The 25,816-nt window shown below is 43.7% G+C and overlaps 1 protein-coding gene and 1 non-coding gene across 2 annotated transcripts in view; one reads left to right on the top strand and one right to left on the bottom strand.

The window, feature by feature from the left end:
* WRN (WRN RecQ like helicase) overlaps nt 1-25,816 on the top strand; it is an 82,091-nt gene that overhangs the window by 11,008 nt on the left and 45,267 nt on the right. The window contains exons 6-17 of the mRNA XM_056848930.1: nt 2,324-2,396; nt 4,136-4,250; nt 5,655-6,048; nt 7,588-7,668; nt 11,818-11,944; nt 13,353-13,428; nt 15,843-15,910; nt 16,430-16,538; nt 19,963-20,031; nt 20,481-20,563; nt 21,385-21,491; nt 24,268-24,455. Of these exons, the coding sequence (XP_056704908.1) occupies nt 2,324-2,396; nt 4,136-4,250; nt 5,655-6,048; nt 7,588-7,668; nt 11,818-11,944; nt 13,353-13,428; nt 15,843-15,910; nt 16,430-16,538; nt 19,963-20,031; nt 20,481-20,563; nt 21,385-21,491; nt 24,268-24,455 (1,490 nt within the window). The remainder of the gene's footprint in view (nt 1-2,323; nt 2,397-4,135; nt 4,251-5,654; nt 6,049-7,587; nt 7,669-11,817; nt 11,945-13,352; nt 13,429-15,842; nt 15,911-16,429; nt 16,539-19,962; nt 20,032-20,480; nt 20,564-21,384; nt 21,492-24,267; nt 24,456-25,816) is intronic.
* On the bottom strand, nt 533-604 carry TRNAI-GAU (transfer RNA isoleucine (anticodon GAU)). Its single transcript has one exon. It is a non-coding gene; the product is annotated as a tRNA-Ile (tRNA).

Below are 25,816 nucleotides of genomic sequence, written 5' to 3'. Positions count from 1 at the left end.
ATTTGTCTCTGGCGAGATCATGCTTTTGTTTTTACCACCTGTGTATGCATTAAGAAACTTGAGCATTTATTAATATGGAAAACGGCTCCTGAAATCCATGCCGTATTGTGTTCAGAAATAGGATTTTGTGTAGGGCATCTGGTTTAGACTGCGGCCTTTCACTTGCCATTTGGGAGCGGTATCTGCAGGGATGTTCCAGCGTGGTGATTTGCTGTAGAATGGCCAGCCGGAATAGCCAGCAGATGTTCCTGTCAGGAAGCGAGTACAGAACGAGACCGTGACAGAGAGAGAACAAAACAAAATGAAGGTTGAACAGGGTTTGATGTGGCTCTGTAGTTAGCTAGACTATGCTGCAGATGAGACTGGGAGAACCACACTGGGTACGAATTGGAAATCATAGCATCATGCACACATGAAGCTGAATCGGACCCTTTGTCTATCGAAGTCAGTATTGTCTACTCAGACTGGCAGCGGCTCTCCAGGGTCTCAGGCAGAGGTCTTCCACATCACCTACTTGCATGGTCCCTTTAACTGGAGATGCCGGGGATTGAACCTGGGACCTTCTGCATATCAAGCAGATGCTCTACCACTGAGCCACAGCCCCTCCCATCATCTGGGACCTATGACCAGGACACCATTATTGTTTATTAATAATGTAATGTTGTAATTATATGTTATTTATTGTTTTAATTGCAGTAATTTTATACTGTTAGCCACCCTGAGCCCGGCTTTAGTCAGGAAGGGATAAAAATTAACCAGTTAATTAATTAATTGAAGAGGGGTGGACAGGTGGAAGCCTGGGGCTCAAACTAGATACCCAGCATACTCTAGAGCACACCCTGGTCACTTTCTCCTAATCTGAGGCTTGGTTTAAAGGTGAAGTTGGGAGTGGTTCTTTTTGGGGGGGTGTTGAGTATGAGCCCCATAGGTACTGTGAAATCTAAACTGGGTCACTGTCAGATAGGGCTTCTGACAGCTCCGTTCCCAAACAAGATGGTTTCCCCACGAACAAGATGGAGTTCTCTGTGCACTCCTTCCCCCCCCCCCATTTTGCACACAAGCTCCGGCCAGGGATTTACAATTGTATTGGGACCCACCCGTGTAAATCTCCGATCTGATATCGGGTCCCGCGCACAAAGCCGAGAGCTCTGCCATCTCCTCCACTGATTGCTCATAATTGTTTCTGTTTCAGTTTTACTTAAGTCGTTACCGGCAGGAAACGACTACATTGTCTCTTTGTTCCTGTAACCCTATTGTATCAGCGCTATGTATGTATCCTCTCTCCCCCAGTCATGTATTCCAGCCTTGTTTGTCTCCTTACTGAAATCACTACTTTCGGAATAAATCTTTGAATCGCTACTCTGCCTGGATTTGAGTTCTATTGCCTGAAATGCCGTGCATTTGCTGAAGCCTGACAGTCACCAGCACCTACGTATGGAGTGTTGGTGTGACCCGCATCCATTGTTCAGTACATTGTCATGTAATGTACTGTGGGTAGACCTGGCAACCTGGTATGTTTTTATTAATGGATAACTTTTGTTTACGTGACCATTGTCATGTTTAAACTGGCCTGAGGTTCAACAGACAGGTTCTTTAACCCCTTCTTCCCTGCGCAAATGGCAGCAGAGGTTCTGTTGGATTACTGCCCTTGTGCATTTTAACTGCTGCCTCCTATGCGTGAGCCAACATACCATTACATGAGTGTGGCTGCAGAAAGGCTCTGCCAAAGCCACACAGGGAGAGATGGGATTTAGAGAGTCCTTTGCCTGTATCTCTGCTTGTCTGGAAATGAATCGGTGGCTGGAACCGCCTCTGCAGGTCCTTCATTCCCTTGCTGCATTCCAGATATGGTCCCCATTATAAACTAGTTGCTGATCAGGTAGGTCCCTAAAATTGTACAACCGCAGAAGCTCTTCAGTCAGCGTACAAAGTAAATTATTGAGGCATTGCTTTCTCTGTAGAGACCCTTCTTCTTGGTGGATGCGCAATGCATTAATGCAGAAGGTCTCAGGTTCAATTTCTGGCATCTCCAGTTAAAGGGACTAGGCAGGTAGGTGATGTGAAAGACCCTGAGACCCTGGAGAGCTGCTGCTGGTCTGAGTAGACAATACTGACTTTGATGGACCAAGGGTCTGTTTAAGTATAAGGCAGCTTCGTGTGTTCACGTGTTCAATGCTGCCCTATTTAAAAAAAAAAGTTCTGACTACAATTAATTTCACAGTTCTGTTTTCTTTGCTCTTCTATTGTTATAGGCCCCTATTTGTATAAACCTCTGATTATAATTAACTTAATGTAATAGAGTTTTGTTTTTCTATTGTTGTAGGCTGGGTTTCTCATTTTTCAAAAAATGGCAAATATGAAAAGTCTTAAGCAGATGCAGCTGGGTCTAGAAGGAGGTGAGCCATTTATACAATGGAAAGTATAAATATATTCCACCTTTATCACTGTCTTATGTGGTCTTTCTGTGGGTTTTTCCCCCCTTTAATGTGCATTGGGTATCGTGATAGGCTGGCGGAAGTTGGGGGAAGGCTTACACAAGCCGTTGTGTTTCTCCCACACCAGTGTTTTGTTGGTAGATGTTTTATTGTTTCTGTAACCCTGGAGACTAGTATCTTATAAAATATCACCAGGACAATCCATAGTGACCCTGAGCATAGATCAATGGAGTTCAGGACTCTTTCAGATACATTGGATCTAGTCTTCCAGGCATCAGGAGGGATCCAGCCTCTCTAGAGTAGGGATCCAGCCTCTCTAGAGTAGGGATTTCCTTTGGCCTCCCCATCTCCCCACCCCCAACTCTTGTTATCTGTGGGGGTTGATCTGCTGAAACCCAGATCTATAGTGGCAACTGGTTTATATGAATGCCATCTTGGTTGTATAGTTATTATGATGTTATGTTTTTAACTTTGATGTTTTATGGTTTTATGTGATTTTAGAGATTGTTATCCGCCCTGAGCCTGGCTTGGCTGGGAATGAGGTCGGGCTATAAATTTGAAATAATAAATACTATCACTAGCTTTTTTTCCCTCAGAAAGGAAGGCCTTATTTGGGGATCTTAGAGCACGATCAACTGCATGTAGGAGTAGGTGCTTCTTCAGATACCCTTTATCCATGCTAGGTCATCACCATTACTCCGAACTGAGCTCTGGGCATTTACACAGACCTTTCCAGATAGGTGCTGTCTGATCCCTTTTGACCAGTAGTTGTATTTCAGACCAACTTTAGTTCTGAGCACTCTTCTGAGGTAGCTCCATGTAGTGTTCACTGCAGCAAGACAATGCAGCAGTAACTGCTGCCTGCTATTATAATTATTAATACAGGTTCTGTATACCTTATATGTAAATCCCAAAACCGAAATGCTCCAACAGCCAAATGTTTTTGAGCCGACATGACGCCACACCTCAAATTGCAGGCATTACTCGCATTACCAAGTTTGTTGGTAGCTCTCGCGGTGCTTCGCTCTCTGCAGATCAAGGCAGGAGGGAAGTTTGCTGTAAGAGAAAGTTTGCTGGTAGCCCCATCTTCCTGCCCCTAAAAGGTGCGGTCTATTCACAGTGCTTTGCCCTTGGCAGATCAAGGCAGGAGAGAGCAGACCTACGTGCATTACTAGAAGCTCGGGAGATCAAGGCAGGAGGGAAGCTTGCTGGAAAATGAAGTTTGCTAGTAGCAGGCTGGGGTACCGATCAAGGCAGGAGGGAACAGACTTACGTGCATTACTGATAAAAGCAGATCCAAAATACGGAAACATCCGAAACACTTCTGGTCCCAAGCATTTCAGATAAGGGATACTCAGCCTGTAGTAAGTAGTAATGATAACTATTGCATGGAGCCAGCAATGTTTGCAGTTCACAGTGAGGATATAACAAAGTACGAATGGATGGAGATAACAAGCATGAGATATGTATAAAACATGTTAGGATATTCTGCCTGTGAAAAAGCCTAAGAGAGGTATAAACCAACTTAACTGCTGCTATCTAAATATCCCTAATTGTGAGATCAAGCTGAAAACTGAAAAGAAAGCACACTAAGCTAATAACTATTGAAATCATGGGTTTCTCATCGTTTCAGTGTCTGGTATCTAGGACAGAATGGTATGATACGTTATTAAAAACAGTTTCACTCTTTTTTTTCACAGACGGGATACTTTTGCAGGGTGACATAAAGAAGGAATTAACTTCTTTATCAGAAGAGATGATGGATTTGGCCCATCATGTTCCAGACTCTTTTGGACAACCTGTCAATGTTCAAAGGTTATCCATTGCTTCGTTTTTTATTTTCTTTTAATCTATTAAATACAAGTCAATGGTCTGCGTTCATTTATTGTTATCTAATAATCCACTACACATTTAATTCAATGCACTGGTCTTGATCCTACCGATGAATCCTGTTAGCTGCAGCTTCTTCCTACACAAGGAGCCTTCCGCCAATTCAAGAGGTTTTTCTGCTGGCAGAAGGTTCCTCATGCCAGAGGGCGGCGTTGCTGTTAGCAGAATGGATCTATAACATCTACATCTTTATGGAACCCTGTCATTCTTTAGATGGGATCAGATGAGCCAGGTTCATGCCTTTCCTGCACTGAGGTTTCAGAGACCTCCACACAATGCATAGTTAAATTGTGGAACTCCCTGCCCCAGGATGTGGTGATGGCTGCCAACTTGGAAGGCTTTAAGAGGGGAGTGGACATGTTCATGGGCTATTCATGGCTACTAGTAAAAATGGATGCTAGTCATGATGCATAATTATTTTCTCATGTCTATTGTACTGGGTGCTTTGGAACACAGGCAGGATGGTGCTGCTGTGGTTGTCTTGTTTGTGGACTTCCTGGGGGGCCTGGTTGGCCACTGTGTGAAAGGACTGCTGGACTTGATGGACCTTGGTCTGATCCAGCATGGCCTTTCTTATGTTCATTCCTACCACAGTTCTTGAAAAGTCCATCCAGGAAGTCAGGAGATCTCTTGACCTATCTAGGATGCAATACTGAGAATGGTGATCGTAATGGGAAATATTGGAGTATGTTATGCATGTTTTAATGTGTACACATGGCTCTTTGTATCCTAGCCAGAAGAGGATCTATCATATGTTCTGCACAATGGCCAAAATATTTAATATATTCCCCTTATCCTTTAAAATAGGCAGCCCATATATATGTATAAATTTTACAATCCTCACCATCTCCAATTTATTTGTTATTAAAAAATGTCAGGAAGGGGTGAGTGCCTTCTTTCCATTATCAAATAATTCAACCAGCCTCTGTCTATCAACCTCAAATAATGGACAATGAAAAAAAACCCAGTGATTTATTGTACTCATATTGCCAGACCCACAAGGGTCCTTGAATAATTTGAAGTATAGAATTACATTTTCAGTCTTTGTAATATAATGTCGCCCTGACCTGGATGGCCCAGGCTAGTTCTCGTCAGAGAGTTGGCCCCGATTAGTACGTGGATGGGAAACCACCAAAGAATACCAGGGGCGCTATGGAGAGCCAGACAATGGCAAACCGCCTCTGTTCATCTCTTGCCTTGAAAACTCTTTGGGGTCGCCATAAGTTGTCTGTGACTTGATGGCACTTTCCCCCACCAATATAAATTAGCAGTTAGATGCATCGAGCGTATTTTGAACTTTATTCTTCTGCTTTGAACCTTCTTCCCCAGAGCTGCGGAAATATTGACCAGTATATCAGAAAGCATTGAGGCCTTAAGACGAGTGTTGGCTGATGAGTCCAATTGCCAAACGGAAATGAGAAGTATTGTAGAATCAGGAACAGCATGCGAAGAAATAAAAATGGAAACAGCTGGGCTGGATTCAAAGACTACATGCAATGTCAGTGACTCCCTAGATCATAAACTATCTGGTGTCCAAAAAGAAACCTTGACAGAAGGAGAACTTAATATGGAGAAACGAGTAGATTGTGCTTCAGTTGGAGGCCCTAAAGAAACTGCAGAAAGAGACTGCTTAATGTCACTGGACATAACCGAGTATGAACTTCAGATGCTGGAGCGCCAGGCCCAAGAAGAGCTGCTAAATGAAACGACTTATACATCGGAGGTAAAACTCTGCGTAGGTAATGAACTTAGTTGAGAAAACAACTTAGTTGGGCAAGGAGACTGAGCCCTACGAGGAAAGGCTGAGGGAGCTGGGAATGTTTAGACTGGAGAAGAGGAGGTTGAGGGTGGACATGATGGGGTATATTGGCAGTTTTGCTTGTACAAAACTAAGGTATTTATAACTTTTAAATTCCATAAATATGTCGAGTATTGTTAAATGCATGAAGCTGCCTTATACTGAATCAGACCCTTGGTCCATCAAAGTCAGTATTGTCTAATCAGACTGGCAGCGGCTCTCCAGGGTCTCAGGCAGAGGTCTTTCACATCACCTGCTTGCCTAGTCCCTTTAACTGGAAATGCTGGGGGTTAAACCTGAGACCTTCTGCATGCCAAGCAGATGCTCTACCACTGAGCCACAGCCCCTCAAAAAAGTGAAATTAGGACACATGAAGCTGCCTTATACTGAATCAGACCATCAAGGTCCATCAAAGTTGGTATTGTCTACTCAGACCGGTCAGTGGCTCTCCAAGGTCTCAGGCAGGGGTCTTTCACATCACCTACTTGCCTGGTCCCTTTAACTGGAGATGCCGGGGATTGAACCTGGGACCTTCTGCCAAGCAGATGCTCTAGCACGGAGCTACGGCTCTTCCTTGTAGTAGTTATACATGATGCATTTTCTGTTAAAGGAGTAAAATTGGTTTAGGTTTGATAGAACTGTAAGTATTGCATGTATTTCAATTCTCCCCCTCCCCCCCAAAAAAAACCCACATCAGAATTTCCAGAAATTTTGTATTTCTGTCCTAAATATGCTCTTTAGTTGCTTTCCCCTGAGGTGAGACACTGGACTTGTTAACCATGTCTAGTTTGAAGAGCAAAAAGGTTTTCCTAGAACTTTCTCTTACTATTCACCTCAGCCACACACTACGCGACGTGAGCAGAGGGCTAAGGCTTCGGTTGCTGTTGACTGTGCAAAAGAGAGATTTGAACAGCCTTGTTCTAAGCAAGCTGCCCCTGCTTAGCTTCCGAGATCTGATGAGATCGGGCTAGCCTGGGCCATCCAGGTAGGGCTGCCAACCTCCAGGTACTAGCTGAAGTTCTCCTGCTGTTACAACTGATCTCCAGCCGATAGAGATCAGTTCACCTGGATAAAATGGCCGCTCTGGCCATTGAACTCTATGGCATTGAAGACCCTCCCCAAACCCCTCCCTCCTCAGGCTCTGCCCCAAACACCTCCCACTGGTTGCAAAGAGGGACCTGGCATCCCTCCATCCAGGTCAGGGCTCAAATATTCATTGGGTTCGTGAAATCGTAATTCTTTCAAGGTTCTTTTTTTTTCTTTTTAACCAGCTTTGCAATCTGAGTTGAAATTGTGTTGTTTAGCCTCCAACTCCCCCCCCCATCCATGTGTTATGTGGGAAAGATACTAAAGGCACAATTCTGTAATTTGGTTAGTCAAGTATTTCTGTAACACCTTCCTTCCTTACAATGAGAGGATGGGAACAGTAAGGAAACTGGCTCATTTGGGAAATTTTCCTTTCAGGATATAAGCTTCGTAGAGGATGAAGAGAATTCTTCTTGCACCATTGAAAGCGATGATGAATTGGAAATGGAGATGGTTAAAGTAAGTTTTTCCAGTGTTTTGCTTTTCTGAAGGAGTATGTTTTGAATGTTTAAAATAATATACAGTCAGGTAGGGCTGCCACAGAAGGCAGAGCCGACCACGAAACGTGAGAGAGTGAGGTCATGCGTAACTGTAATATCATAAAGGCATACAAAAGAGAAAACCTGTGCTGCTGTTAGCCTATAGTGAATTAAATGGACACTTCATGTCAAGTGCAGTCATAAACTATGTGGTAAAGATATTTTGCTGTTCGAAATGCGGGCTGGCGAAAATGTGAGAAAGATAATCTGGAATCCTGTCCCAAAGTTGGCACCCAATCAAGGTTGCTACGTCCACAGCGCCAGATTTGGCCGCAGGCTTCTTTCTACATACTTTAAGCTGTCATTGTTTTGACTACTACAGCAGTTGGACTACGTTCTAAAAGACTTTTTGGTTGCAGTTTATATTTTCTAGTAAGAGGTTAGACCAGGGGTGGGGAACCTTTTTCCTGCCAAGGGCCATTCGCACATTTATAACATCTTTCGGGGGCCATACCAGGTGTAGATCTCCCGGCGGGGGGAGAGGCTAGGGTTGCCAGGTCTCCAGCCACCACCTGGAGGTTGGCAACCCCAGGGGAGGCCACCCAGAGAAGGCCTGCAGGGTGCCCCCACTCCCCCCTCCCAGGTGGGAGGGCAGCCAGCAGTGGGCCTCAGAAAACGAGGCGCCAGTGGGGCGCAGCCCACAGTCGATTGGCAAGGGAGGAAGGAAAACAGAGAAAGAGGGAAAGGGAGGGAGGGAGAAAGAGAGAGAAAGGGAGAAAGAAATGGAGAGAGGGAGAAAGAAAGAAAAGGATGGAGGGAAAGGAAAAAAAGGACGGAGGGAGACAAAGAAAGAGACAGAAAAAGAGGGAGGAAGAGAGGGAGAGAAAGGAGAAAGAGTGACAGAAAAAGAGGAAGAGAGAAAAGCCTCCCCCACACACACACACCCGCGCATGCCGGCCTGCGCGACCGGCCCCAGCCACCCCACCTCCCCCGCCCACACACACACACCCGGCGGCGCACGGAGCACCAAGCAACCGGGCCCCAGTCTCCGTGCACTCCCCCCCCCCCAGAGCTCCGCGGCAGGATTCCCGGAGCTCCCGAGGGCCACAAAAAATGTCCTCGGGGGCCGCATACGGCCCCCGGGCCTGAGGTTCCCCACCCCTGGGTTAGACTATGAACCTTGGAAGATTGATCTTTTCACTGAATATTTATCTGTTGGTAATCGTTTGAACACCCTGACCTGGATGGCCCAGGCTAGCCTGATCTTGTCAGATCTCAGAAGCTAAGCAGGGTCAGCCCTGGTTAGTATTTGGATGGGAGACCACCACGGAAGTCCAGGGTTGCTGTGCAGAGAGAAGGCACTGGCAAACCACCTCTGTTAGTCTCTTGCCATGAAAAGTCGGCTTTGACTTGATGGCACTTTACACACACACAATTGTTTGAACTGCTTGAAAAATTTGTAATGTATTACATACTATTGCATTGAAATGGTAATTCCAGTGAGCTGGAATTCAACAATTTTAAGGATGAAGAAAGCATTCTTAAATTGTAGAGAGGGAGTGATATAATAATAATGCGGATTTTAGTTAAATAGACAAATAGAGTAGTATTTGATTAAGTGCTGTGGGTATTTTAGTTACATTAGTGCTGTTTTAGTTTTGTTTTTTTTCAAAAAATTTGTATCACCAGTATTTGTTTTTTTAAAAGTAATGTTATATCTAGGTCCCCCCCTTTTTTCTTTTGTAAGATTAAAAGTTTCTAATAAATTTTTAAAAAAATGAAATGGTAATTTACTACTAGCCTTTGTGCTGATTATTTTTTGTTCTTAACTGTAATATCAGGCGGAAGCTGTGTCTAACAGGATGCCTTTTGAAAATAAACATATTCCTTAAAAATATTTTCTTGCTTCCCCTCGATGAAGATCTTTGTGCTGCGGCAGCAGCTGCTGCCAAAGCAACTTTTACACAATCTGCACACCCAACCCCAAGCCCTGCTGGGCAAATGCTCTGTCTAGCCCCCGCCCACTTTCTGAAAAAGCTTGGCAGGCATCAAAAAAGGTGCTGGTGGGTATGATGGTACCTAGGGGACCCTGGTTTAGGACCCCGCCCATCAGTTGCATGATAAGAAGCAAGTAAAATGTTTGGCCCGACGTATGGTCTTGAAGGCACATGACGTAGCAACCTTGCTGAGGCTAAGCAGTCAATGCCTAAATGGGATACCTTTTGGGAACACTATATATGCTGCCGTGTCCTCTCTGGAAGAAAGGCAGAATGTATCAAGGATGAAATATATACAAATTAATAACATTAACAGTAGCTTTGGAATGTAGCTGTGTTTTGCTTAAACGTCTTGGCAGCTTGCAGACCAGTCCTGTCGTAGTGTATGGTGCCAACTGACAAGCTAACTAAAGGTCACTGAGTGTATCTGTCTCTCGGCTCAGTCTGATTTGCCCTGAAAATAAGGAGCCAACGAATGAGACTTCAGAGATTTACAACCCATTCCTGAGAAACGGGCTGGAAGTGCATAGGAGGAGGGAGTGACCCCTCTGCCAGCGTAAGTGCTCTTCCATGATAAGAGACACTGCCCCGCTGGTGGCAGGGTCAGTGCCGTCGGTGCCTGGGAGCCGCACGCCGCTACCCCGACGCCACAGTCTCTCCAGAACCTAAATCCCGGAAGAGAAATGCGGGATATAAAAAACAATTCTTCTTTTCTCCCTGTTGGCTTTGTTCTCTGAGTTTCTCCAAGATAAACCTTGACACTGGTAGAAATTGATGTATGGACTGAATTTAGTGCCATCCATTGCTTTTGTTGAGTGCTTCAATTTTATTTCAAGGAGCATTAAATTTGTTCATCCCATTTAACATAAGGTGGCATTAAAATTGCTGCCTCTTCCCTCTCCGATCATATGTTTTGTTCATGTGCATTTTACTTTTACAAAGTTAAAAGCATCGGGGCTCCAAGCAGCCTTTTACCCAGCTACTGGCCAGTCTTACTTGTTTAATTTCAGCAAGGTGACAGTATTAGATGTTGCCAGAACATTGCTAATAACAATGTTTATGGTAGTTGTATATATAAAGAACATGACTTGGCCCAGATTCTTGAAAGAACTAGAAGGATACGTTGTGACAGGCCACTCTTCTACATCACATTGCTTCCCCAGGAAGAATTTGAACAGAGCTGCTCCGGAGAAAAAAGTTTAAAGAAGAAGGTGTTGGACAGAGCAAGAATAGGCTTTCAAAAATAAAAAAGGTGTTTTAATTGGAGGCAAGAAAGAATCACTAAAAAGTGACTTTGCTATATATTTATTTATAGTCCACTTTTGTTGCTGAGATTCAGGGAGATTATGCTTCTTTTACCGCATTGTTTTAACATTGTGTGAAGATGCACAATAAACAGAACAATAAGACTGGATTACACAATTGGAAAACAGTGCAGTAAAAACAAGGAAACAGAGTGGCCCTCTTTCTTGGCCCTGCTCCTGTGATTTTAACAGGGCCAGACACACAGAAATTAAGAAACTTCTTCTCTAGATCTGTGCCACAAATGCGTAACCCATTTCTTTTCACCTGGGTGCTGTTTAGCAGGTGAAGCTTTGCCTGGCACAGGATACTGGGAAGAGCCAGTGTGGTGTAGTGGTTAAGAGCAGTGGTTTGGAGCGGTGGAGTCTGATCGGGTTCGATTCCCCGCTCCTCCGCATGAACGGCGGAGGCTAATCTGGTGAACTGGATTTGTTTCCCCACTTCTACACACGAAGCCAGCTGGGTGACCTTGGGCTAGTCACACTCTCTCAGCCCCACCTACCTCACAGGGTGTCTGTTGTGGGGAGGGGAAGGGAAGGTGATTGCAAGCCAGTTTGAGTCTACCTTAAGTGGTGGAGAAAGTCGGCATATAAAAACCAATTCCTCTTCTTCTTCTGTGCTGCTGTTAAAAGGAGAGGAGCAGGGCCGGAAAGAAGTTGTAACACTGTTGATGACTAATGAAAAATTCTCTTGCTGGGTATTGTGTGATTTCGTATTGTGCTCTTTATTACATTAAGAAAACAAGCTTCTTTCATGATGATGATACCGGGTCTCTGTTTATTTAAGTTGTTTGATCTAAGGTACGTTAAGTCATCCCTTCTCTCTTCCAGTCGTTAGAAGGTGTGGACAAACACCACGCAGAGTTTGCAGACTCCCAGCTGGATAAAACAAGGAGACCAAGTGATGCTGTTGTAGATGATGAAGATGAAGGCATTGAGGAGGAAGAGGAAAGCTGGGGTAAATACCGAAAGGCAACCTAGAGTTTGCTCAAATACATCCAAGGGATCACACAGCCGCTTTGCACGGACCTTCTTCTCAAATGGCAATGCTCCACGCCAGAGGGCAAACCTCTCTTGAAACCAAGCGGTTTTTCCTAAGTATTTTGTTATATGAAATGGGTGATCTGCCATTTAAAGGGTAGAGAAATTCCCCCTTGGAATCACTGGATCCTGTATGCTAAAAACAGACATGGACATGTATGCTAAGAGGCCTTTGTAGTTAATTCATCAAAATGCAGAGATGACGAAATCTAGAGTTGTCAGTTTGTGATGTTGTTGCCAAAGTAAGTCCAGGCCTAACTGGCTTACAGTGTGGCAACGGCATCTGCCAGTGTTAGTGAAAGTGACTGGTAAATCATAAAGGCAAGCCATTTGGCCTTTTAAATTCTGGTTGAAGTTTCTTTTGGGTGAGCTTGGGTGGCATTTTCTGAGCCTTATTTATCAGCTTGTTTATCACCACCCTAGCAACATACCCCACAGATTCATGTTATCTAGCTCTTTTCATGTTGTTCTCATGAGACAGGGAGGATGGTTGTCTGAAAATGGCTACTGAGAACCCAATCTCTTCTTCAGAGTATCCTGATATGAACGTCCTTGCTTTCTCTTCAGCTTTGCAGAAATCTTAATTTTTATGCACTTGAAAACCTGCATTCCATGGAGCCAGTATGATTATGTTTAATAGTTTATTTCAGGTCTGTGTTGCCCAATTTGCTGTCCTCTCCCCCCTCCAAGGAGATGTTTTGGGGTTGTCCTATGATTGGGACAAAGAACCAGTGTGAAAATGAAGATTCATGCCGTTACTTGAGTGTTGTGCCATGCAAAAAAATGCGGGGGGGGGGGGCTAATGTTGAGCAGCAATGAGAAATATGGTTGCCACCGCCAGGACCATAAATAAGTTGGGTGAAAAAGGGGAGGGTTATGACATCTTCACCTTTCCCAGAAACACTATTTTCTAGCTAAAAATGGACATTCAGCTTGGCTAGAGCTTCTTTAACAAATTATGGGTATGATCCAGTCAGGACTGAGCATGCTTAAATGTCACTCATTTCAGCAAAAGAAGTACGTGTGTACTTACATTCCTTTTGTTGAAATGGGACATAAAAAACGTAACATTTGTTTGTATTGTGCCCTGTGCTTTTAAATGGAAGGTCAGAAATCGGAAGGAAGAGCTCTAAGCTGGTTTGTTTTTCTTTGGTCTCCCCAGTCATCACACTGAAGAACTTTTAATTTGTTAGCCACCTTGGTGGCCCTTGTGAGTGCTGAATGGCGGGATATAAATATTGTAAAATAAAAATGCAATGAATAAACTTCCCTCTTATTTTCTACTTTTGCTAGTGTTAAATTATTGTTTTCTCTTTCCCCCAAAGACTCCTCCTTACCCGGACCAAATGATAAGCAAATCAGTTGCCTAAAGATCTATTTTGGACATTCAAATTTTAAACCGTAAGTTTCATTATTTCTTCATGGCCACAGTTTTTTTTTTAATTCTTTACCTTCAAGCCCAACCGATAAGAATGGGTGAGTATGGTAGGCTTCCACATGGATTGGCATTCCCATGGACAGCCCCCCCCCCCCCCAGCCCCTGCAGAATCATTTAATAGAGTTTCCTGCACGAGGCAGGTTCAGACTGCTGGACTTGATGGGCCTTGGCCTGATCCAGCATGGCCTTTCTTATGTTAATTGTGATATTGCAGGGTGTTCAAATGTATCAAGGGTTTCTGAATGAAAGCTTGCCCACCATTGGTGTCTTCCCTTTCAGTATAGCCCCAAGTGAGTGTTGCGTTAGTTGTGTCCCTAAATGGGATAATTGCGGCCTGGCATCCACGAAGTAAAACATTGTGGGCATTTGTTGTCTATTAACTAGGTTTGTTAACTTAACCAGTCTTCTGGAATTCTTAGACATTAACCTCTCTCTTAAAAACCCTGTTTGATCAACTCCAATATGGTGGTGGAGAGTGCCGTCAAGTCACAGCTGACATCTGGCGACCCCGTAGGATTTTCAAGGCAAGAGATGTTTGGAGGTGGTTTCCTATCGCTGCTTCCGCATGGGCTGAGAGAGTCCTGAGAGAACTGTTACTGGCCCAAGGTCACCCAGCAGGCTTTATGTGGAGGAGTGGGGAATCGAACGCGGTTCTCCAGATTAGAGTTCCACCCCTCTTATCCTCTGCATCACGCTTTCTCTCTGAATTCCAACATAGATAGTAAGAATTGTATTTAATCTCTTGGCCAAAATTGCTGTTAGAATCTTATAATCTCAGCAATGAAATAGGTTGATAAGATTATGTTTCCTTGGGGTCTTTCTGTTCTTTCAATATTAATATAATGTTTGAATCTGTGTATGTCTCTGGGAAAATTTTCAGCATCCACATACTACTATATAACCTCCCTGATATGGAACCAAGGTCTCTGGAAAGACCTTCTAAAACTCATTAGTTAGCCTGTCTGAACCTTGGGATTTATTACCTTTTAAATTTCTTACAATTTCTGCTATTTCTCTAATTAAAACTGATTGGCCCAGGAACTCTTCACATTCTTGCAAAAGTCTTGGCACCATAGTATTATTGAGACATTCTCTTACATTATATTATATTAGAGTTCTCTGCAGCATATACATTTTTATTAAAAACATTACAATTCTTTTACTGCCTGGGCAGCCATGTGCGATATCTTACCTCAAGCTGTTTTAATTTTTATAGACCTATTTCTCATTTCCTTTTCCACAAGAAGTTTAGCTAAGAGTTTTCCTGATGTTCTACCATGTTCAAATATGGGCTGCTTCGCTGTAAGCAAGGATTCAGCTACTGAAAAAGCATCATATAATTTCAGTTTGTCTTTAGCAGAATTCCATATCAACCTTTCTTTATACTTGGTTGACCTATGCCTCTTTTTCTTTCCTTACACTTTTACTGTTATCTTCCAAATGCAACTTAAAATGCCTTGTTTGGTATTTGAAGTCTTTAAGAGCTTGAGGTAGGGACAGGTAGACAGAGACAATATCCTTCAGCAAGTGAAGTTACTTACATTAGTAGTATTTCTTTAGGATTAATATCTTCAAGGATTTTTAGTTATCATTATTATTCTGTATATTTTTATCCTGCTTTACTCCCCTATATGGACCCAAAGTAGCTTACAAAAATACACTTTTAAACCAATTTATATAAAACATCGTATTAAAAAAAACCTAGTTTAAAAAACAAACAAACCCTGAAAGACAAAAAAGTAGACAATACTGGTTGGTGTGTCCACCAGGTTAGTCCATCTGACCAAGGCCACAAGCTGTGATCCACGGGCTTAAGAGTAGGGTTGCCAACTGCCAGGTAGTAGCAGGAGATCTCCTCTATCGGCTGGAGATCAGTTGAATTAGCAGATCAGATCACCTGGAGAAAAATGGCCGCTTTGGCAATTGAACTCTATGGTATTGAAGTCCCTCCCCAAACCCCGCCCTCTTCAGGCTCCACCCCCAATATATCCCGCTGGTTGAGAAGAGGGACCTCGCAACCCTGCTTAAGAGCCATGGGTCATGAGCCCCTGAGGCTTTTGTTCTTTGGCTCATACCCCCCGCCCAACCACACTCAGGTTACAAATAGCTGCAGCAGAAAAAAAAGGCCTAGGTGTTTCAAACTGGGAGTCATATTCCTTCAATTCTCTTAGTCCATGCAGGTCGCGGGGAGGTAACACTAAGGAAATAATAGGGAGTTTTTCACATTCCTCAGTTAAAACTAAAAAACTTTGTTTTCTGCAAAAAAATGGAACCTGTCTGTTTCCTAAGGCTGTTCAGTTGCCCAGTAAGATTCTGTTCATCTTGTCAGATGTTATAGTTGAAATGAAACATGCTGTCTCCTTTCTTTCATTTCCAGGGTCCAGTGGAAAGTGATCTCTTCTGTTTTGCAAGACAGAAGAGATAACCTCGTTGTTATGGCAACTGGTGCGTTACATGTATTTGTTATGTAACTTGTATTTATACAAGTTTAATAAAATGCATGCAAGTTCCTGCGAATGAAGCTGTTAGCATTTATAGTAGTGCAGGATCAGCCTTGGTAAGTATTTGGATGGGAGACCACCAAGGAATTCCAAGGTCATATGCAGAGGCAGGCAATGGTGTACCACCTCTGTAAATCTCTTGCCTTGAAAACCCTACAGGGTCGTCTTAGTCGAATGCGACTTGACCTCACCTAACACACACATTGTTTGGGTGCCACATAAAATAAGTATTACAATGTAGTTAGGAGGGTATTGGAGTTGGGGAATCGAAGGGGGGGGCTTGCACTTGCTGTAATTTTCTACACATGTATGAAATTAATTTTTTTTAAAATACACATATGTGGGTATGTATAAATAGCACTGCAAAGTCTGATAAGGTTTAGGAAGTCAGTGACAGGAAGAGCTGAATTTTTTTAGGCTTTGTACGGAATGCCTTTATGCAGTATGTGCTTTTTTTTTTAAGGGTATGGCAAGAGTTTGTGCTTTCAGTTTCCACCTGTCTACACCAGAGGTACTGGAATAGTAATATCTCCCCTCATTTCTTTAATGGAGGACCAGGTACTACAACTTGAGTAAGTAAGGGGTAGTGGTTTGTCCTAGGTAACCTTTTGCAGCCCTGCTGTGGTTTTGAGGGCTTGTTGGTCTCCAAGTTCTTGGTAGCAGCCCCGAGGCTGCCCCAAAGTGCTGCATCCAAGTCGGAGAAACTTCACAAAAGTCTTTCGAGGAATAAGCTCGGGTCGTCCATTTAAATAGAAGTTTGATGGGGTGGGAATAGGAGACTCATCAATCCTTGCTGTCAGTTCCGAACGATCATTTGTTGTTTTCATAATCCTCCTGGGATAGAGATGTTGTGTAGAGAGAGGGTGTTTTTATGATGATTCTATGTCCCTTGCTTTGATAATTTCATCAGGGTGGGGTTTTTTTTAGTTACTAGAGGGAAATGATATAATTGAAATCAGAGTTTGTCAACCACCAATTAATATGTTCAGATGATACATTAATGTTTACCCAGTTGATTAAAAACCAACAAACAGTGGTTGTCACAAATATGGAGGGGTCACAAATTCCACAATAACTTTTACTAAATAACAAATTCTCAAGGGTGTCAGCAAATCAAGCTGAGAGGGAAGCCTAAAATGAATCCATGTCAGCACAGTTTACATGTTTAGGAGCTCGATTTATTGAGAATAGACACCAGCAGTCTAAGCAGGGTGTCGTGGTCAGCAGGGACCAGGACACTGAACAGACAGAGCTCCCAGATGAGTTGGCAGCAGAGGCAGAGGCTGGGCCCTCTACCTCCTTGGAAGTTAGCAAATGGTCTCTATCAAAGGCTGAAGCCCCCGCTCCTAGCATGAGTAATGAGGAGGAGAGTCAGCTGCAGCTGATAGAATCACCCCCGCCTGTAGCTAGGCTGAGGGAAAGACTACGCAAAGATTTAGACACCCGCTGCAGGAATGCATGGGAGTATAGGCGAACACAAAGCCCTGAATACTGACAGGAGCCAGGCTAGGTAATTAGTGGGGCAAAGGAGTGCACCACCAGAGAACCATATATTCTAGGCTGTTGGGAAGTTTCTCTGTGGAAGCAACGATTCAGTTTCCAGACTGCTTTGCATCCACTTTGGCTTCTGACCCTTTCTCCGACCTGCTTGAATTCCTGGAACTCTGACCCTCGGCTTGATTCATGACTTCTTCTGGACATGTTTGGACTCCTGTTTTGATCTCCACTGACTCGACCTTGGACCGCACAACTACCCAGCCTCCTAGCCCCCCCGGGACCTGACATGGGACCTGACATAAGAATGGTGTCTTGCAGAGGTCCTAACTAAAAAAAAAAAAAAAAAAAACACCCTTTGATATTAGTGAATGGTGTGTGTGTGTGAATGCTTGTATGTGGGGGGAGAGGGGGAACCACGTATTAAATTCAAAAAGAGGTTTCACTGCATTCTAGTTTTAGGTGGGGTGATTACCTGGTTGTACTGGCTCTTTTCCTCAACCTTTCAGCTCCAGGCACACAATGCGCAAAGTATGGCCTGTATATGCTTTGTGCTGCTTCTCTCAGGGCAGACCTAAGAACGCTTTCTTTGGAATAACCCCCACTGGATAGCCCTGAGTAGGAGTTTGAGTAGACATGTTTAGGATTGCTCTCAGAAGCGTGTTGGTTTGGTGTGGTTCTTTGCTGCGGCCAAACTTATGCTAGTTCATAAACCCCGGACATCTGTGTGTGTATCCTGTTTATCTAAACTCTTGCAACTGAGGATAATCCTTCATACTTCTGGTGAAGCGCACTGTAGTCTTTGGCAGTGTGCCACAGCAAATCAGTTCATCTTCAAGGGGTCAAAATAATCTGGATTGCTAAAGAATTTATACAAAAGAGTCATCGGAGCAGGGTACAAAACCTTTCTGCACAAATTTAGCTGGGTTCTTATTGTGCCATGGTTGCAAAATGCAGTGAAATTTGCTCATGTAACTGGCGTACCCATGTAATATGTGAACTTCTTCAACCAATGTGTCCAAAATATATTGTTTGAACTAGCCTGTTAAGTAAACATATATACCAGTGGTGGCGAACCTATGGCACGCGTGCCAGAGGCGGCATGCAGAGCCCTCTCTGTGGGCACGCGCACCGTCGCCCCAGCACATCTAGAGAGTTGCAAATCCAAGGCAAAACGTCACGTGCGTTTTGGCCATTTGGTCCCTCGCCCGCTGGCCACACTAAGACCCTGCGGGATCCGCCCGGGCCTGCCTCCCGCCTTCCTTTCCCCCCTGCTTCCCGGAGCCTCCCGATGGGCCTCCGAGTGGTTCCAGAGCAGCAGAAGCAGGCGGCGCCGGGGCGGGCATGGAGCGACGAAGCTGGGGGCTGCTACTGCCGCTGCTGCTGGCCGCCCTGGCTGGCGCGCAGTACGAGAAGTACAGCTTCCGCTGCCTCCTGGCAGCCAAGCTGCTGCCGCTGCAGTGCGCCTACACTCTGGAGCAGTACGAGGGTGAGGGCTGGAAGGAGAGTGTCCCCGCCCTGGAGACCAGCCTGCGCCTCCACCGCCTGCTGCGCAACAGCGAGGCGCACTGCCACCAGGAGTGCGCCACCAGCAGTGGCGAGGCGCCAGAGGAGCCCTGGCTCGGGGAGCCGGCCTTTGGAGAGCCGGGCCCCGGCGCCACGCCGGATGAGGGGCTGGCTGAGCTGGAGCTTTTTGGGCGAGTCCTGCACGACTTCCAGCGACACACCCCTTACCTGTACCTGCATTACGCTCTCTATAAGGTGAGGGGCGCACCCCTCAGAGACTGTCCGGCCGCACGATCCTGTGCAGAGCGACTCCGCTAGCATGGGATGAAGTGGGGATGTTAATGTATGAGTTGTTTTTTCTAAACAAAAACCTCAGTATTCAGGTTAAATTGCCGTGTTGGCACTTTGCGATAAATATGTGGGTTTTGGGTTGCAGTTTGGGCACTCGGTCTCTAAAAGGTTCGCCAATACTGGTATATACAGTAAGATGGTGTATATTTTCTACTCAGGGAATTCTTTGTTGTTTGGTGAACAGCCTAGCTCTCTGAAAGAAGAAAAGTGAACAGGATTTAATACCTGAAGCAATTTTAAAGAAACACTTTTTTAATAGTGTGACTTTTGACATTGTAAAAAAGGAAGGAGAAAGGAAATGTTAATGAGTTTCACTTTCTTGTAGCATGCATGTGGTGCTGTATTAAAAACAGAACGTTGTATGGGGAATTTGCACTGTTTCCTGCATCTAGAACTTAAAAGGAGCATTGTATGGGGACTTTGCAGTGTTTCCTGCTTCTAGAACTTGCTTTTTCTCTTCCTGTCCCCAAATCCTTTTACAAACCCGGATGTTGATAATTTTATAAGAGAATACAATTTTGTTGTGCTTCCCTCTACTTCCTTAAAAGACATAATAGGAAACTATTCTCACATTTAAATTGAACAAAGCATTGAAAGTTACTTTTCTATAGTGCTTCAAACCCCTTTAATGGTATTTTCTTGCAGGATGTCAGGAATTCCAGCTTGCCTTCTCGGGTCAGCACAATCGAAAAATGTTCGAAGGGAAATCAAAGCGTAAGCCCTCCTTCCCTGTCACTCCTTCTCATCTTTTTTCTCTCTAAGTTGTGAAAATACACCCTGTGATGTGTTAGGAAATTTGTATAAATTTTGCGGTGATTTTCAAGATGGTACACATGCTTCCAGTTTGCTTTTATCTTTATGATTTTAGTTGTTGTTGACATGCTGCATTTTATGGATGAATTTTTATTGTTCTAATAGTTTGCTTTTGTACTTTGTTGCCATAAACTACTTTTGACTGTTATTTTAATTACAGGTATGGCGGATATTACATTTTCTAAAACAAGTAACCTAAGCACATCTTACTGGATAACTTCTAAAGTTGCTTTTGAATGTTTCTTAATGCAAATCTCAAACTTCGTATTTCTGTGGAATGAATTTTTCACCCCCTCTTCACTTCTGGCCAGTGACGATGCGTCTTTCATTTTTTTTTTTTTTTCTCATAGGGGCTGCTATAGAGTCGTCTACATAACGCCGGAGTTCTGCTTGGGGAACTTGTTGTGGCTTCAGGAACTCGATCAATCGATTGGTAGGTCTGGGACAGTTAATACAACAAAAACACTCCCAAACTGATTGTGCTTCCTGAATTCATATACTAACGGTTGCCAGAACAAATCTTGCGAGATATTGGAAAAGTAATAAATCCCCCCAATTTAAATAATTGGCTTGATAAAGTTAAAGAAACCTATGCTTTAATTAAGATGACGTATTATAATAAAGACAAAAATACGGACGAACTGGACGCTCGCTGGAACGTATCAATTTCAAGGATGGAAAAAACACTCCAATGTGTAAATCGCAGAGAGGGAGTGATGCAATCATGCTGATAGATAGATAGATAGATAGAGTATTGCTTGATTCACTGTTATGGATATTTTAGTTATATTAGCAGCACGGTTTTAGTTTCTTTTCAAGAATTTGTATTATGAGTATTTTAGTAATGTTATACTTCCATTTTCTTTTATTGTTATATTCTCATTTTCTCTTAATAAATTAAAAAAATATATGATTGTGCTTCCTGAAGGAAGTTTAGCTACAGAGCTCTGTCTTAGCTGTGCTTTCTGCTTCTCCGTTCCTTTTGGTTGATTTTGATAAAGGAGAACCAGGTTCAAATCCCTTCTGTGCCGTGGAGGCTTGCTGGGTGACCTTGGGCCAGTCGTAGTCTTCTCCAAACTCTCTCAGCCTCACCTACCTAAACAAGGTGTTTGTTGTGTGTGTGTGGGGAGAGGAAGGGAAGGTGATTGTAAGCCGCTTTGAGACTCCTTAACGGTAGAGAAAAGCAGGGTATAAGAACCAACTCTTCTTCTTCTTTGTCTCGTTAATAAAAGCACTGTGATAATTTCCTCCCAGGCTTGACTCTGATAGCTGTCGATGAAGCGCACTGCATTTCCGAATGGGGGCATGACTTCAGGGATTCTTTCAGGTCTTTGGGGTCCTTAAAGAAAACTCTTCCCCAGGTAAAGCGGTGTTGTGGCTGCAAGCAAATGTTGAGGGTTTAATTGATTATCAACATCTGATCGGTTTGTTTTTAATTCTGTGCATGCTTTTATCAGAGGTAATTGCTACTTTTTAAAAACTTTTTAAAATAATTTTTTAATTATTTTTATAACATAAAACATAACAAAAAACTAAACAGAAAAGAAATGCAAATCGATACCTTCACTATACAGAATATAACTACATTATATAATAAAGTACAAGTAATCAAGGTACTTTGGAGGACTCTGTTGTCCCTTGGCTTTGAGCAACAGCCCACTCTGCTCACTGATCACTCCTTGTTGGGCAGCCCAATTTGGCGGTCTGGTAAAACACCACCCTTCCCATTCTATGCTCCTCTCTGCCTGTTATATTTTAGGCGCCACTGCAAACTGTGGTTTGTGCTAACCAGACAATTTTTTTTTGTTTCTAAACATCCAGGCTTAGATATGGTTTATATCAGCTCGCCTGCTTTGAATTCCGTCTTCTCCCTACTTTCATTTCTAAGGGTCATAACTAGGTAAAGGTAGCCCCAGTGCAAGCACCGGGTCGTTCCTGACCCATGGGGTGACATCACATCCTGACATTTGCTAGGCAGACTATGTTTAGGGGGTGGTTTGCCAGTGCCTTCCCCAGTCGTCTACACTTTACCCCCAGCAGGCCAGGTACTCATTTTACCGACCTCGGAAGGACGGAAGGCTGAATCAACCTTAAGCCAGCTACCTGAAACTGACTCCCGTCGGGATCGAACTCAGGTCGTGAACAGAGCTTTTGACTGCAGTACTGCAGCCTACCACTCTGCACCACGGGGCATAACTAAGATTTGCCAGTTCAGACATCGACCTGCATCATCATTGGCCCCATGTGGCAATTGGCATAATGTGATTCCCCCCCAAAAAAATCACCATGACTTCTGAATCTGATAGGCTGGCTGGTCATAAAGCACGTTCTGTCTGAATTCAGGCATCACACCGAAACACGATTAAAGAAGCGTGGCAGTGGTATGTCTGAATTTATGTCTGAGCCCATAGAGTGTTAGGCGTAAGTAATATGAGAGGTATAAGGTGGGAAGAGGACCAGGGGAAGGGTGTGTGTGAGATCAGTGGATTCTGATCTGAAGAACTGGGTTCGATTCCCCACTCCTCCACCTGAGTGGCGGAGGCCAATCTAGTGAACTGGATTTGTTTCCCCCACTCCTACACACGAAGCCAGCTGGGTGACCTTGGGTAAGTTACAGCTTTCTTAGAGCTCTCTCAGGCCCACCTACCTCACAGGGTGTCTTTTGTGGGAGGGGAAGGGAAGGTGATTGTAAGCTGGTTTGAGCCTCCCTTAAGTGGTAGAGAAAGTCGGCACATAAAAACCAACTCTTCTTCATTCCGCAATCTATTCTCAGTCCCAGAATCCTTATGCATATATAAGCTTTTAAAGTCTGCACCACAGGGCTTGTGATGCAGAGGGGGAAAGCGAGAGAAGCCTGACTACTGCTCCTTTTCAGCAGTGAGTGTTTAGTATAAACGCTGACATGGAAGATGGGGGTGGTTGTACTGTAGAGCAAGGGTCTCCATCGTGGTGCCTGAGGGCACCATGGCACCCACCAACACCTTTCCTGGTACCTGCCAAGTGCTTTTAGAAAGTGGGCGGGGCTTTTGACCTGGAGGGCTTCTGATTGTGCAGATTAAGAAGCATCCTGATGAGACAGAGCTTCTGCCTGAAATGTTGGAAGTGTTATTATTAGAGTTAGATATACTTTCGCTCCCTGACATTTTGTGATTGGCGCCACCTCCTGTGGCAGCCATTTTGTGATTGTGCCCACTGCCCTGTGTCAGAATTCAAAGGCCCCCACAGAATGATAAGAGTTAGTTAGTATATGCTGACTTCCTCTACCTTTTAAGGAGAATCAAACCAGCCTACAACCTCCTTCCCTTCCCCACAAAAGATACCTTGTAAGGTAGGTGGGGCTGAGAGAGTTCTGAGAGAACTGTGACTAGCCCAAGGTCACCCAGCAGGCTTCTTGTGTAGGAATGGGGAAACCAACCTGGTTCACCAGATTAGAGTCCGCCGCTCATGTGGAGGAGTGGGGAATCAAACCAGGTTCGCCAGATTAGAGTCCACCGCTCCTAGCGACCACACCACACAGGCTCAGGGAGGTTAGGGAGCCTTGCCGTAGCACATTCTAGGAGTACTTCTAACGTCTAGACCTTTTTCATCACATCTCATCAGCCACAACGAGGATTCAAATTTCATAGCAAAAGTTGGCATTCTTGGACTTCTCGAGGTCCTGTGGAGATGAGGAACAATCAACTGAATCTCCTAGCCAAGAGCATGTTCTCAACACGCACATGATCAAATCACTGGTGCTGTTATCTTTTATGCCTTAACTTTAGAGTATGATGTAGAAAGCGTTAGTGGTTTGAAAGGAAGAAACACGGAAGAAATGGCAATGTTATTTTGAATATGTTAAATGGAAAGAATAGGTTAAAATTTCATAAATAGCAATAATATAGATAATGTTTAGATTATATAGATACAGGATTTATTAAGTATATTGTATAACACTGAAATAATCATAAGAAGTATTAGATGTAAGAAGAAATCTATTCCCCGAAGGAATAGAATCTGTGGGATTGTAAATGTATGTATGTGTTTTGTTTTTCTTTTCTTGTTAAAAAATTAATAAAATATCTTGGAAGAAAAAAGGAAAGTTTTCTTTGTCCATCCCCCTAATTTGCTTTCTGCTCTCCCCCACCCCCTTTCCAGGTTCCTATTGTTGCTCTCACTGCGACAGCAAGCCCTTCCATTAGAGAGGACATTGTTCGTTGCCTAAACCTAAAGGCTCCTCAGATAACATGCACTAGCTTTGATCGGCCGAACCTGTACTTAGAAGTTGGACGGAAAACGGGAAACATCATTCAAGATTTACAGCAGTTCCTAATTCAAAAAGAAAAGTGAGCACATTCTTTGGCTTCTTTTAGCTACCAGCTACCTGTTTGAAAGTTCCTCTTGGTTAAAAAGAAAGAAAGAAAAATCTCAGCATTTATTTGTTTAACGTTGTTTTCCAGCTGATCAAATACACTAGAGCAGCAGTTCCCAAACTGGTGGTCCGCGAAACATCTCCTAGTGCTCTGTGAAGAGATTGGAAAGAAAAATACTAATGTCATTCGGTTTAGTATATAGGTGCTAGGTGAAAATTCGTGCTCCGTGACGAATATCTCTCCTGAAAAGTGCTCCATGACTCAAAAAGTTAGGGAACCACTGCACTAGAGTATGTTACTTGAATGAGTAAATGTTTATTAAATCTATATGATTGAATGAATGAAAGAATGAATGATTTATTTACAGCTTTTGCCAGAACAAAGTAAACAATTGCAATCTTAGGGTTTTAAAAGTATAGGTATCAAATCTAAAAATATCTTTGTAACTTAGCAGAAGTATATTAAAAGACAAAGTGATTATATTTAAAAATGTTATCCTAAAATTTAAGTAAGTTAAAGGTCCCCTGTGCAAGCACAGGGTCATTCTTGACCCATGGGGTGACGTCACATCCCGACGTTTCCTAGGCAGACTTTTGTTTACGGGGTGGTTTGCTAGTGCCTTCCCCAATCATCTTCCCTTTACCTCCAGCAAGCTGGGTACTCATTTTACCGACCTCGGAAGGATGGAAGGCTGAGTCAACCTTGAGCCGGCTACCAGAAACCAACTTCCATTGGGATCGAACTCAGGTCGTGAGCAGAGCTTGGACTGCAATACTGCAGCTTACCACTCTGCACCACGGGGCTCCTAAAATTTACATAAGAGTTAATTGTGACCAGTGACTATGTGACCATTAGTGATCTCTCTCAAACGGATCTTAATTGCCACTAGAGTATGTTACTTAAATGAGTAAATGTTTATTAAAGCTATATGATTGCAATATTATCATCAAGTTCTCCCTGGGTATATACATGCCTTAAAATTTTTGCATTGGTTGTTGGATGAGTCTTGAAGTTGAGGAAGTTCTATGAGACAGCTCTGCGTGCTGCGCGATATCCCTAAAAGAGGTGCCCTTGATTGCTCTCAGAGATTACAGTGGGACACTTGGGAGGGGGTAGTTTTTAGGGTCCTCTTGGGTAAAAAAAAACTGTAATCCTTTCTTAGGATGAATGACGGGCTGCCGGCTCTGTCCCCGATTCTGTGTAGTTTTAAGTCTGAAGAAGACAACACAGAAACAGGGAAAGAGCCGGCAGCCTGTCATTCATCCTAACGAAGGATTACAGATTCAATTGGTTACTGCCCTGTGTTTCTCCTTCTCTGAAAGGATTATGAAGAT

This window comes from Euleptes europaea, chromosome 4 (assembly GCF_029931775.1).
Source record: "Euleptes europaea isolate rEulEur1 chromosome 4, rEulEur1.hap1, whole genome shotgun sequence".
In the NCBI taxonomy this organism is placed as follows: Eukaryota; Metazoa; Chordata; class Lepidosauria; order Squamata; family Sphaerodactylidae; genus Euleptes; species Euleptes europaea.
Note: the sequence above shows the minus strand (reverse complement) of the source record. Positions and strands in the feature narration are given on the sequence as shown.